This window comes from Anomaloglossus baeobatrachus, chromosome 2, assembly GCF_048569485.1.
Source record: "Anomaloglossus baeobatrachus isolate aAnoBae1 chromosome 2, aAnoBae1.hap1, whole genome shotgun sequence".
NCBI lineage: Eukaryota > Metazoa > Chordata > Amphibia > Anura > Aromobatidae > Anomaloglossus > Anomaloglossus baeobatrachus.
The window spans coordinates 705,939,316-705,953,411 of NC_134354.1; the positions used below are offsets into that span (position 1 = coordinate 705,939,316).

The 14,096-nt window shown below is 62.4% G+C and overlaps 2 protein-coding genes across 2 annotated transcripts in view; one reads left to right on the forward strand and one right to left on the reverse strand.

Moving 5' to 3' along the window:
* The window catches only part of CKAP2 (cytoskeleton associated protein 2), a 41,237-nt gene extending 33,751 nt beyond the window's left edge, over positions 1–7,486 (reverse strand). The window contains exon 1 of the mRNA XM_075333936.1: positions 7,443–7,486. Within this exon, the coding sequence (XP_075190051.1) occupies positions 7,443–7,486 (44 nt within the window). The remainder of the gene's footprint in view (positions 1–7,442) is intronic.
* The window catches only part of VPS36 (vacuolar protein sorting 36 homolog), a 102,705-nt gene continuing 96,000 nt past the window's right edge, over positions 7,392–14,096 (forward strand). Inside the window, exon 1 of the mRNA XM_075334585.1 lies at positions 7,392–7,580. Within this exon, the coding sequence (XP_075190700.1) occupies positions 7,485–7,580 (96 nt within the window). The 5' untranslated portion in view covers positions 7,392–7,484. The remainder of the gene's footprint in view (positions 7,581–14,096) is intronic.

Genomic DNA, 14,096 nt, shown 5'->3' on the forward strand with positions numbered 1-14,096 from the left:
CACGGCCCCCACACACACACACGGCCCCCACACACACACACGGCCCCCACACACACACACGGCCCCCACACACACACACGGCCCCCACACACACACACGGCCCCCACACACACACACTGCCCCCACACACACACACGGCCCCCACACACACACACGGCCCCCACACACACACACGGCCCCCACACACACACACGGCCCCCCACACACACACACGGCCCCCACACACACACACGGCCCCCACACACACACACGGCCCCCACACACACACACGGCCCCCACACACACACACGGCCCCCACACACACACACGGCCCCCACACACACACACGGCCCCCACACACACACACGGCCCCCACACACACACACGGCCCCCACACACACACACGGCCCCCACACACACACACGGCCCCCACACACACACACGGCCCCCACACACACACACGGCCCCCACACACACACACGGCCCCCACACACACACACGGCCCCCACACACACACACGGCCCCCACACACACACACGGCCCCCACACACACACACGGCCCCCACACACACACGGCCCCCACACACACACGGCCCCCACACACACACGGCCCCCACACACACACGGCCCCCACACACACACGGCCCCCACACACACACGGCCCCCACACACACACACAGGGCCCCCCTTCGCCCCCTGCCCAGTGCGAGCCCCCACCAAACGTGCAGCGTCACCCCCTGCCCAGTGCCGGCCCCCCCTCAACGTGCAGCGTCACCCCCTGCCCAGTGCCGGCCCCCCTCACAACGTGCAGCGTCACCCCCTGCCCAGTGCCGGCCCCCCATCACAACGTGCAGCGTCACCCCCTGCCCAGTGCCAGCCCCACCCCAACGCGCCGCGCCCCGCTGCCCAGCGAGCCCCCGCAGCGTCCCTCGCAAAGAGAGAGAGGCTGCACGTCGGGGGGGCTCGCAGGGAGAGAGAGGCTGCACGTCGGGGGGGCTCGCAGGGAGAGAGAGGCTGCACTTCGGGGGGGCTCGCAGGGAGAGAGAGGCTGCACGTCGGGGGGGCTCGCAGGGAGAGAGAGGCTGCACGTCGGGGGGGCTCGCAGGGAGAGAGAGGCTGCACGTCGGGGGGGCTCGCAGGGAGAGAGAGGCTGCACGTCGGGGGGGCTCGCAGGGAGAGAGAGGCTGCACGTCGGGGGGGCTCGCAGGGAGAGAGAGGCTGCACGTCGGGGGGGCTCGCAGGGAGAGAGAGGCTGCACGTCGGGGGGGCTCGCAGGGAGAGAGAGGCTGCACGTCGGGGGGGCTCGCAGGGAGAGAGAGGCTGCACGTCGGGGGGGCTCGCAGGGAGAGAGAGGCTGCACGTCGGGGGGGCTCGCAGGGAGAGAGAGGCTGCACGTCGGGGGGGCTCGCAGGGAGAGAGAGGCTGCACGTCGGGGGGGGCTCGCAGGGAGAGAGAGGCTGCACGTCGGGGGGGGCTCGCAGGGAGAGAGAGGCTGCACGTCGGGGGGGGCTCGCAGGGAGAGAGAGGCTGCACGTCGGGGGGGCTCGCAGGGAGAGAGAGGCTGCACGTCGGGGGGGGCTCGCAGGGAGAGAGAGGCTGCACGTCGGGGGGGGCTCGCAGGGAGAGAGAGGCTGCACGTCGGGGGGGCTCGCAGGGAGAGAGAGGCTGCACGTCGGGGGGGCTCGCAGGGAGAGAGAGGCTGCACGTCGGGGGGGCTCGCAGGGAGAGAGAGGCTGCACGTCGGGGGGGCTCGCAGGGAGAGAGAGGCTGCACGTCGGGGGGGCTCGCAGGGAGAGAGAGGCTGCACGTCGGGGGGGCTCGCAGGGAGAGAGAGGCTGCACGTCGGGGGGGCTCGCAGGGAGAGAGAGGCTGCACGTCGGGGGGGCTCGCAGGGAGAGAGAGGCTGCACGTCGGGGGGCTCGCAGGGAGAGAGAGGCTGCACGTCGGGGGGGCTCGCAGGGAGAGAGAGGCTGCACGTCGGGGGGCTCGCAGGGAGAGAGAGGCTGCACGTCGGGGGGGCTCGCAGGGAGAGAGAGGCTGCACGTCGGGGGGGCTCGCAGGGAGAGAGAGGCTGCACGTCGGGGGGGCTCGCAGGGAGAGAGAGGCTGCACGTCGGGGGGGCTCGCAGGGAGAGAGAGGCTGCACGTCGGGGGGGCTCGCAGGGAGAGAGAGGCTGCACGTCGGGGGGGCTCGCAGGGAGAGAGAGGCTGCACGTCGGGGGGGCTCGCAGGGAGAGAGAGGCTGCACGTCGGGGGGGCTCGCAGGGAGAGAGAGGCTGCACGTCGGGGGGGCTCGCAGGGAGAGAGAGGCTGCACGTCGGGGGGGCTCGCAGGGAGAGAGAGGCTGCACGTCGGGGGGCTCGCAGGGAGAGAGAGGCTGCACGTCGGGGGGCTCGCAGGGAGAGAGAGGCTGCACGTCGGGGGGGCTCGCAGGGAGAGAGAGGCTGCACGTCGGGGGGGCTCGCAGGGAGAGAGAGGCTGCACGTCGGGGGGGCTCGCAGGGAGAGAGAGGCTGCACGTCGGGGGGGCTCGCAGGGAGAGAGAGGCTGCACGTCGGGGGGGCTCGCAGGGAGAGAGAGGCTGCACGTCGGGGGGGCTCGCAGGGAGAGAGAGGCTGCACGTCGGGGGGGCTCGCAGGGAGAGAGAGGCTGCACGTCGGGGGGGCTCGCAGGGAGAGAGAGGCTGCACGTCGGGGGGGCTCGCAGGGAGAGAGAGGCTGCACGTCGGGGGGGCTCGCAGGGAGAGAGAGGCTGCACGTCGGGGGGGCTCGCAGGGAGAGAGAGGCTGCACGTCGGGGGGGCTCGCAGGGAGAGAGAGGCTGCACGTCGGGGGGGCTCGCAGGGAGAGAGAGGCTGCACGTCGGGGGGGCTCGCAGGGAGAGAGAGGCTGCACGTCGGGGGGGCTCGCAGGGAGAGAGAGGCTGCACGTCGGGGGGGCTCGCAGGGAGAGAGAGGCTGCACGTCGGGGGGGCTCGCAGGGAGAGAGAGGCTTCACGTCGGGGGGGCTCGCAGGGAGAGAGAGGCTGCACGTCGGGGGGGGCTCGCACCACTGCCCCGCGAGAGCCCCCACAACACGCACCACTGCCCCGCGAGCCCCCACAACAAGCACCACTGCCCCGCGAGAGCCCACAACAAGCACCACTGCCCAGCGAGAGCCCCCACAACACGCACCACTGCCCAGCGAGAACCCCCAAACGTGCAGCGTCGCCCCCCGCAAGCCCCCCAAAACGTGCAGCGTCGCCCCCTGCAAGCCCCCCCCAAAACGTGCAGCGTCGCCCCCTGCAAGCCCCCCCAAAACGTGCAGCGTCGCCCCCCTGCAAGCCCCCCCCAAAACGTGCAGCGTCGCCCACTGCCCAGTGCCAGCCCCCCCAAACGTGCAGCGTCGCCCCCTGCAAGCCCCCCCCAAAACGTGCAGCGTCGCCCCCTGCAAGCCCCCCCAAACGTGCAGCGTCGCCCACTGCCCAGTGCCAGCCCCCCCAAACGTGCAGCGTCGCCCACTGCCCACTGCCAGCCCCCCCCAAACGTGCAGCGTCGCCCACTGCCCAGTGCCAGCCCCCCCAAACGTGCAGCGTCGCCCACTGCCCAGTGCCAGCCCCCCAAACGTGCAGCGTCGCCCACTGCCCAGTGCCAGCCCCCCCAAACGTGCAGCGTCGCCCACTGCCCAGTGCCAGCCCCCCCCAAACGTGCAGCGTCGCCCAGTGCCCAGTGCCAGCCCCCCCAAACGTGCAGCGTCGCCCACTGCCCAGTGCCAGCCCCCCCAAACGTGCAGCGTCGCCCACTGCCCAGTGCCAGCCCCCCAAACGTGCAGCGTCGCCCACTGCCCAGTGCCAGCCCCCCCAAACGTGCAGCGTCGCCCACTGCCCAGTGCCAGCCCCCCCAAACGTGCAGCGTCGCCCACTGCCCAGTGCCAGCCCCCCCAAACGTGCAGCGTCGCCCACTGCCCAGTGCCAGCCCCCCCAAACGTGCAGCGTCGCCCACTGCCCAGTGCCAGCCCCCCCAAACGTGCAGCGTCGCCCCCTGCCCAGTGCCAGCCCCCCCAAACGTGCAGCGTCGCCCCCTGCCCAGTGCCAGCCCCCCCAAACGTGCAGCGTCGCCCCCTGCCCAGTGCCAGCCCCCCCCCCAAACGTGCAGCGTCGCCCCCTGCCCAGTGCCAGCCCCCCCCAAACGTGCAGCGTCGCCCCCTGCAAGCCCCCCCAAAACGTGCAGCGTCGCCCACTGCCCAGTGCCAGCCCCTCCAAACGTGCAGCGTCGCCCACTGCCAGCCCCCCCAAACGTGCAGCGTCGCCCACTGCCCAGTGCCAGCCCCCCCCCAAACGTGCAGCGTCGCCCACTGCCCAGTGCCAGCCCCCCCCAAACGTGCAGCGTCGCCCACTGCCCAGTGCCAGCCCCCCCCCAAACGTGCAGCGTCGCCCACTGCCCAGTGCCAGCCCCCCCCAAACGTGCAGCGTCGCCCACTGCCCAGTGCCAGCCCCCCCCAAACGTGCAGCGTCGCCCACTGCCCAGTGCCAGCCCCCCCCAAACGTGCAGCGTCGCCCACTGCCCAGTGCCAGCCCCCCCAAACGTGCAGCGTCGCCCACTGCCCAGTGCCAGCCCCCCCAAACGTGCAGCGTCGCCCACTGCCAGCCCCCCCAAACGTGCAGCGTCGCCCACTGCCAGCCCCCCCAAACGTGCAGCGTCGCCCACTGCCAGCCCCCCCAAACGTGCAGCGTCGCCCACTGCCAGCCCCCCCAAACGTGCAGCGTCGCCCACTGCCCAGTGCCAGCCCCCCCAAACGTGCAGCGTCGCCCACTGCCCAGTGCCAGCCCCCCAAACGTTCAGCGTCGCCCACTGCCCAGTGCCAGCCCCCCCAAACGTTCAGCGTCGCCCACTGCCCAGTGCCAGCCCCCCCAAACGTGCAGCGTCGCCCACTGCCCAGTGCCAGCCCCCCCAAACGTGCAGCGTCGCCCACTGCCCAGTGCCAGCCCCCCCAAACGTGCAGCGTCGCCCACTGCCCAGTGCCAGCCCCCCCCAAACGTGCAGCGTCGCCCACTGCCCAGTGCCAGCCCCCCCAAACGTGCAGCGTCGCCCACTGCCCAGTGCCAGCCCCCCCAAACGTGCAGCGTCGCCCACTGCCAGCCCCCCCAAACGTGCAGCGTCGCCCACTGCCAGCCCCCCCCAAACGTGCAGCGTCGCCCACTGCCAGCCCCCCCCAAACGTGCAGCGTCGCCCACTGCCAGCCCCCCCCCAAACGTGCAGCGTCGCCCACTGCCAGCCCCCCCCCCCAAACGTGCAGCGTCGCCCACTGCCAGCCCCCCCCAAACGTGCAGCGTCGCCCACTGCCAGCCCCCCCCAAACGTGCAGCGTCGCCCACTGCCAGCCCCCCCAAACGTGCAGCGTCGCCCACTGCCAGCCCCCCCAAACGTGCAGCGTCGCCCACTGCCAGCCCCCCCAAACGTGCAGCGTCGCCCACTGCCAGCCCCCCCAAACGTGCAGCGTCGCCCACTGCCAGCCCCCCCAAACGTGCAGCGTCGCCCACTGCCAGCCCCCCCCAAACGTGCAGCGTCGCCCACTGCCAGCCCCCCCAACGTGCAGCGTCGCCACTGCCCAGTGCCAGCCCCCCCAAACGTGCAGCGTCGCCCACTGCCCAGTGCCAGCCCCCCCAAACGTGCAGCGTCGCTCACTGCCCAGTGCCAGCCCCCCCAAACGTGCAGCGTCGCTCACTGCCCAGTGCCAGCCCCCCCAAACATGCAGCGTCGCTCACTGCCCAGTGCCAGCCCCCCAAACGTGCAGCGTCGCTCACTGCCCAGTGCCAGCCCCCCAAACGTGCAGCGTCGCCCACTGCCCAGTGCCAGCCCCCCCAAACGTGCAGCGTCGCCCACTGCCCAGTGCCAGCCCCCCCCAAACGTGCAGCGTCGCCCAGTGCCCAGTGCCAGCCCCCCCAAACGTGCAGCGTCGCCCACTGCCCAGTGCCAGCCCCCCCAAACGTGCAGCGTCGCCCACTGCCCAGTGCCAGCCCCCCCAAACGTGCAGCGTCGCCCACTGCCCAGTGCCAGCCCCCCCAAACGTGCAGCGTCGCCCACTGCCCAGTGCCAGCCCCCCCAAACGTGCAGCGTCGCCCACTGCCCAGTGCCAGCCCCCCCAAACGTGCAGCGTCGCCCACTGCCCAGTGCCAGCCCCCCCAAACGTGCAGCGTCGCCCACTGCCCAGTGCCAGCCCCCCCAAACGTGCAGCGTCGCTCACTGCCCAGTGCCAGCCCCCCCAAACGTGCAGCGTCGCTCACTGCCCAGTGCCAGCCCCCCCAAACGTGCAGCGTCGCTCACTGCCCAGTGCCAGCCCCCCCAAACGTGCAGCGTCGCTCACTGCCCAGTGCCAGCCCCCCCAAACGTGCAGCGTCGCTCACTGCCCAGTGCCAGCCCCCCCCAAACGTGCAGCGTCGCTCACTGCCCAGTGCCAGCCCCCCCAAACGTGCAGCGTCGCTCACTGCCCAGTGCCAGCCCCCCCAAACGTGCAGCGTCGCTCACTGCCCAGTGCCAGCCCCCCAAACGTGCAGCGTCGCTCACTGCCCAGTGCCAGCCCCCCCAAACGTGCAGCGTCGCTCACTGCCCAGTGCCAGCCCCCCCAAACGTGCAGCGTCGCTCACTGCCCAGTGCCAGCCCCCCCCCAAACGTGCAGCGTCGCTCACTGCCCAGTGCCAGCCCCCCCAAACGTGCAGCGTCGCTCACTGCCCAGTGCCAGCCCCCCCAAACGTGCAGCGTCGCTCACTGCCCAGTGCCAGCCCCCCCAAACGTGCAGCGTCGCTCACTGCCCAGTGCCAGCCCCCCAAACGTGCAGCGTCGCTCACTTCCCAGTGCCAGCCCCCCCAAATGTGCAGCGTCGCTCACTGCCCAGTGCCAGCCCCCCCAAATGTGCAGCGTCGCTCACTGCCCAGTGCCAGCCCCCCCAAACGTGCAGCTTCACCCCCTGTCCAGTGCGAGTCCACCCCAAACATGCAGTCGCTCCGTGGCAAGTGCGAGCCGCCCTAAACGTTACACATTGCCTCCTGCAAGCCCCCCAAACATGCAGCGTCGCCTCCTGCCTAGAATAACCCCCACATTCCTTATGAAACCTCCACAGCATCGCCCCCTGCTCCGTGTAACCCCCCTTCATAAGCCACTTACCTTATGGAAGCCTCCACAGAACGGTGCTGCAGCTTCAGTACATGCCCTGAGATATACACGAGCTGCAGCCCCCAGTGGTGACAGGAGACACTGCTCTGTGCCCCCAACATCCAGCCTGAGACCCCAGAGCTATAACTAATGAGGGAAAGCTGAATATTCCCCCACCTCAGGGTCAGGATCCGTCCGCTCTGCACTGAGGAGCCCAAGCACTGCCGCTTCCCGCCCACAGATCTGCACGGCACTGAGGAGGCCCCGCCCCTTCCGGTGACATCATGATTTCATGAAATCACTCCTCCCCCTCAAAAAATCAACTCCGATCTAGCCTCTACCCTACCCTCAGCGTTGTACTATTTCCTGGTGGTGTGCCGGACATGGACCGCTTCTCCTGGTGCTCCGGTCTGCTGGAGATAGACGAGACCCTGGTGATCCAGCAGCGCGGAGTGCGCATGTCAGACGGGGAGGACAAGGTGGGGCCGTCACTGCCGCAGTATCCCCCCTGTGTGATCAGTGCGCGCTGCGCTCCATAGCCGGGGCTGCTCTGCATCATGTGCAGGATCTCTGATTGCTTTCATTGAATGGACACCTTCATTATTTAAATCTAGAGAATTGTCCTCATACTGTGGAGGAGAGTCCTGGCCTGTACCTATAGTAGTGCCTGTGTGCCGCCATACCCAGCGTCTGTCCGCGTACATATGACGCCTTAAAGGGTTGTTCTCCAAAAAAGCTTTTCCTCTAAGCTCCATTAGTTGTATACAAAATCAGTCTGTGCGTAGTCACCCTCCCCAGGTCCCGCGCTGCGACTCCACCGCTGCTCCCACTGTCTGTTATTGTCTGCAGTCAATGACTGTCTGATCCCAATGTTTGGCTGCGGACAATGCCAGATATGGGGAGCAGTAGTGGAGACTGCGCTGAGCTTCAACAGGTTTTTGCCCCCTCCTCTGCAAGTAGCATAATGTAGGCAAAGACACCCTGAATCCAACCATGTATCACTTAGATTACTGGCTGCAGCTGCTCTGACACCATCAGAAATTGTAGATGTAGTAGATCTGAGAGAGCTGCTCCTATCCACACCAAGCTCTGTAAGTACAAAGTCTATAGACAGTCAGCTGCTAATCACAGCAGGGGTCGTGTCAGGCTACCAGGCATGAGGCAATGTAATCCAGCAATGATAAGGTCCTGGTGCTAAAACAGTCATCACAATTAAACAGATGCAGCTCTGAAATCTGTGTTTTAGGCCCCTTTCAGATGTCCGTGTTTAAACACAAGGCAAAAGCATCAGTATGATCATACATCCGTGTTTGCATACATGTGACTACTGGAGAAAAAAAGTGTCTTTGAAATAAAATGAGTTTCTATACTCACCTGTCTCTGGTGTTGCTGTCTTTGACGCTGCTGTCACTTGCTTCCGGGCCCATTCATTATGCTCATGCATGTTCACTGCACCATGGATCTGGAAGCAGCAGTATCTTTGGGGACAGTACCGCTGGAGACAGGTGAGTATCCAGCAAGCAGTGTATGTGCAGTGACATCCAGGAGGTCATCAGAGTATCCAATGAACTCGGATGACCTTCTGACGACACACCCACGCTAACGCGAGTGTCAGGGCGGTTACGTCACAAGTTCATTGGAGTTCCCAATAAACTCTGATGAATGCGTGAAGTCATTCCAATCACCTCCTGTCATCACTGCACACACATTGCTTGTTGGATACTCACCTGTCTCCAGCGATGCTGTGCCTGGTGATACTGCTGCTTACACGTCCACTGTGCATATGCAATGAGCATAATGAATGGACCCGGAAGCAAGTGACAGCAGCGCCATAGACAGCAGCTCTGGAGACAGGTGAGTATAGAAAATAATTTTCTTTCAAAGACCCGTGTTTTCTCCGGTATGTGTCACACTGATGTCACATGGATCACATCAGTGTGCAATCCGTGTGACAATCGTGCTACCGGGGAAAAAATGGACTTGTGTCCGAGTGGGGACACACGGTCCGTGTGGCATCCGAGTTAAAAACAGGTGTCATGTACCTGAAACATGGACATCTGAAAGGGGCCAAACCCATAAAGCATGCTGTCCTCAGATTACACAACAAAACATGCTGACAGATTCACATGCCCCATGTAACTGATGGAGGGCAAAAGTACCTTCCTCGGGCATGATTACTGTGCATTTGTTGGCTCTTCTTGGGATAGGATAGCGTAGATGACTATACTTTCATTGTGGAGCATTCTGCAAAGAATATAAACCTGCAGACTGCTATATATATATATATATATATATATATATATATATATATATATATATATATATATATATATATATATATATATATATATATATATACATGCAGCCAGTCACTGATAGGGGAGGTATAGACCATCAATGAATCAGACCGTATCGGAAAGAATCAGCACGAGATCATGGAGTCCAGTGTGGTTACTTTGTATATATTTCTTTGTCGCTCTATTGGGAGACCCAGACAATTGGGTGTATAGGCTATGCCTCCGGAGGCCGCACAAAGTATTACACTCAAAAGTGTTAAGCCCCTCCCCTTCTGCCTATACACCCCCCGTGCTCCCACGGGCTCCTCAAGTTTTTTTGCTTTGTGCGAAGGAGGCAGACCTGCACACATAGCTCCACAGATTGGTCAGCAGCAGCTGCTGACCAGGTCGGATGGAAGAAAAGTGGGCCCATATAGGGCCCCCAGCATGCTCCCTTCTCACCCCACTCTTGTCGGCGGTGTTGTTAAGGTTGAGGTATCCATTGCGGGTACGGAGGCTGGAGCCCACATGCTGTTTTCCTTCCCCATCCCCCTCAGAGCTCTGGGCGAAGTGGGATCCTATCGGTCTCCAGGCACTGAGACCGTGCTTCATCCACAACTCCTATGGAGCCTGCTGGATAGGAGCCGGGTACCGTTCAGGGACATGGCCCTGCTACTTGAAGGTACTCTGTATCCCTGTGGGGACCGCGCACGGCAACACCTCAGCTTTGCTGGGTGTGCTAGTGCACCGGGGACCGCGGCGCTGACCGGGTTAAACTGTGCCATTACACACTCAGCGTCGCTGAGTGTGTTTATATGTAGGGGCTACCGCGCTAACCGCCGCTGCCATGGGAAACTGCGGCGCGGCTGGGACTTGTAGTTCGCCGGGGACTTCGGCGCCGGCCGCGCTTTTACGGCGGCCACGCTTATACTCGAGTCCCCGGCTTTCTTGCGGCCTAGTTTCCTTTTCTCCCGCCCCCAGCCCTGACAGGCAGGGGAAGGGCGGGACGCTGCACGGAACGAGCAGCACTGAGGGCTGGAGTATGATTTCCATACTCCACTCCCCTCACTGTGCACAGTGTGAGCACCAGTTCCCGCACTTTCTCGGCCACGCCCACGGCTCCCTCCTCTCGTCAGGACGCCGCAGCCATTCCTGTCAGCTCCTCCGACGCTGCAGAGAGGGACAAACCCTGGGAGACCCAGACACGGTCTCTGGTGGCCTCACAACCGCTTTAAAGCGGGTGGTAAGCAGCACCTGTTGGTGCTAGCCCCATGGTGCTGTAGTGTATTGATACATTATTTGTTTATAGTATACTCTTTCACTGTATGAGCACAGTTCATTCTGGCTATATACCCTATTGTGTTACTCAGGGAAAACAATAGCATGGCGCCCACAAAGGCAGGGGTGCCAAAACACAGGCTTATTATGCTGCCTGCGCCGCTTGTACGACCCAGCTGCCGGCAGGTTCCACTGACCCTCATTGTGTGCAATGTTCGGCCCCTGTGGCACTTCTTCAGCCAGAGCCTCTGCTAAGAGGGGCCCAGGGGGAGCCACCTGCTGACACTGTCCAGGTGACGGGGACTGAGTTTGCAAAACTCTCTGAGACTATGGCTAAGATACTAGAAGCCTTGCAGTCCAGGCCGGTATCTCAGCAAAGGGACTCTGTTGAATCATTGTTCCCTGGCCCCCCTCAGTTGGACCAACAATGTCCTCCCGGGGTATCTCATACATCCCAGGCTGAGGGTTCTGACTTAGACCCCAGTCCCAGACCGACTAAGCGGGCTCGCTTAGAATTTCCCTCGACATCATATTGTTCAGGGTCTCAGCGGGGGGAATCTCTAGTTGATGATGCGGACACAGCTGATCAGGATTCTGATCCTGAGGGCGCTCTCAATCTTAATACTCCAGACGGGGACGCCATAGTGAACGATCTTATTGCGTCCATCAATCAATTGCTGGATATTTCTCCCTCAACTCCTCCGGCGGAGGAGTCAGTTTCTCAGCAGGAGAAATTCCGTTTCAGGTTCCCCAAGCGTACACCGAGTATGTTTCTAGACCACTCTGATTTCAGAGAGGCAGTCCAGAATCACCATGCTTGTCCAGATAAGCATTTTTTTTCTAAGCGCCTTAAGGATACACGTTATCCTTTTCCCCCTGACGTGGTTAAAGGTTGGACTCAGTGTCCCAAAGTGGATCCTCCAATCTCCAAGACTGGCGGCTAGATCCATACTTGCAGTGGAAGATGGGGCCTCGCTCAAAGATGCCACTGACAGGCAGATGGAGCTCTGGTTGAAATCCATCTATGAAGCTATCGGAGCTTCTTTTGCCCCAGCATTCGCAGCCGTATGGGCGCTACAAGCTATCTCAGAAGGTCAAGCGCAAATTGAAGCAGCCACATGCACGTCCGCGCCACAAGTGGCATCCATTACCACCCAGACCTCGGCATTTACGTCTTACGCTATTAATGCTGTCCTGGACTCTGCGAGCCGTACGGCGGTTGCGGCCGCCAATTCGGTGGTACTCCGCAGGGCCTTGTGGCTACGGGAATGGAAGGCAGATTCTGCTTCCAAAAAGCGCTTAACCAGTTTGCCAATTTCTGGCGACAGGCTGTTTGGCGAGCGTTTGGATGAAATCATCAAACAATCCAAGGGAAAGGATACATCCTTACCCCAGCCCAAACAGAACATACCCCAACAGAGGAGAGGGCAGTCGAGGTTTCGGTCCTTTCGGGGCGAGGGCAGGTCCCAATTCTCCTCGTCCAAAAGGTCTCAGAAAGAACAAAGGAACTCTGATGCATGGCGGTCTAAGTCACGTCCTAAAAAGACCACCGGAGGCGCCGCTAACAAAGCGGCTTCCTCATGACTTTCGACCTCCTCTAGCAGCATCCTCGGTCGGTGGCAGGCTCTCCCGCTTTTGCGACACCTGGCTGCCACAAATAAAAGACCGCTGGGTGAGAGACATTCTGTCTCACGGTTACAAGATAGAGTTCACCTCTCGTCCCCCGACTCGATTCTTCAGGTCATCCCCGCCTCCCGAGCGAGCCGAGGCTCTTCTGCAGGCGCTGCGCACTCTGAAGGCAGAAGGAGTGGTGATCCCTGTTCCTCTCCAGCAACAGAGCTACGGTTTTTACTCCAACTTGTTTGTGGTCCCAAAGAAGGACGGGTCTTTCCGCCCGGTCCGGGACCTGAAACTGCTCAACAAACACATAAAAGCCAGACGGTTCAGGATGGAATCCCTCCGCTCCGTCATCGCCTCAATGTCCCAAGGAGATTTCCTTGCATCGATCGATATCAAAGATGCTTATCTCCACGTACCGATTGCTCCAGAACACCAGCGCTTCTTGCGCTTCGCCATAGGAAACGAACAGCTGCAATTCGTGGCACTGCCGTTCGGCCTGGCAACAGCCCCACGGGTTTTTACCAAGGTTATGGCTACTGTAGTAGCGCTCCTACACTCGCAGGGTTACTCGGTGATCCCGTACTTGGACGATCTGCTAATCAAGGCACCTCTCAAGAGGCATGCCAACGCAGCCTCGACGCTACCCTGGAGACTCTCCAGGGTTTCGGGTGGATCATCAATTTTCCAAAGTCAAATCTGACACCGGCCCAATCACTGACGTATCTTGGCATGGAGTTTCATACCCTCTCAGCGATAGTGAAGCTTCCGCTGATCAAGCAGCAGTCACTACAGAAAGGGGTACAATCTCTCCTTCAAGGCCAGTCACACCCCTTGAGGCGCCTCATGCACTTCCTGGGGAAGATGGTGGCAGCAATGGAGGCAGTCCCTTTCGCGCAGTTTCACCTGCGTCCCCTTCAATGGGACATCCTACGAAAATGGGACAGGAAGCCGACGTCCCTCGACAGGACCGTCTCCCTCTCTCAGGCGACCAAAGCTTCCCTTCGGTGGTGGCTTCTTCCCACTTCATTATCGAAGGGGAAATCCTTCCTACTCCCATCCTGGGAAGTAGTCACGACGGACGCGAGTCTGTCAGGGTGGGGAGCGGTTTTTCTCCACCACAGGGCTCAGGGTACGTGGACCCAGCAAGAGTCCTCGCTTCAGATCAATGTTCTGGAAATACGGGCAGTGTATCTTGCCCTGAAAGCGTTCCAGCAGTGGCTGGAAGGCAAGCAGATCCGAATTCAGTCGGACAATTCCACAGCGGTGGCATACATCAACCACCAAGGCGGCACACGCAGCCGGCAAGCCTTCCAGGAAGTCCGGCGGATTTTGATGTGGGTGGAAGCCACGGCCTCCACCATATCCGCAGTTCACATCCCAGGCGTGGAAAACTGGGAAGCAGATTATCTCAGTCGCCAGGGCATGGACGCAGGGGAATGGTCCCTTCACCCGGACGTGTTTCAGGAGATCTGTTGCCACTGGGGGGTGCCGGACGTCGACCTCATGGCGTCCCGGCACAACAACAAGGTACCAATGTTCATGGCACGGTCTCAAGATCCCAGAGCTATGGCGGTAGACGCCTTAGTTCAGGATTGGTCGCAGTTTCAGCTCCCTTATGTGTTTCCTCCGCTGGCACTGTTGCCCGGAGTGTTACGCAAGATCAGGGCCGACTGCCGCCGCGCCATCCTCGTCGCTCCAGACTGGCCGAGGAAGTCGTGGTACCCGGATCTGTGGCATCTCACGGTCGGCCAACCGTGGGTACTACCAGACCGAACAGACTTGCTATCTCAAGGGCCGTTTTTCCATCTGAATTCTGCGGCC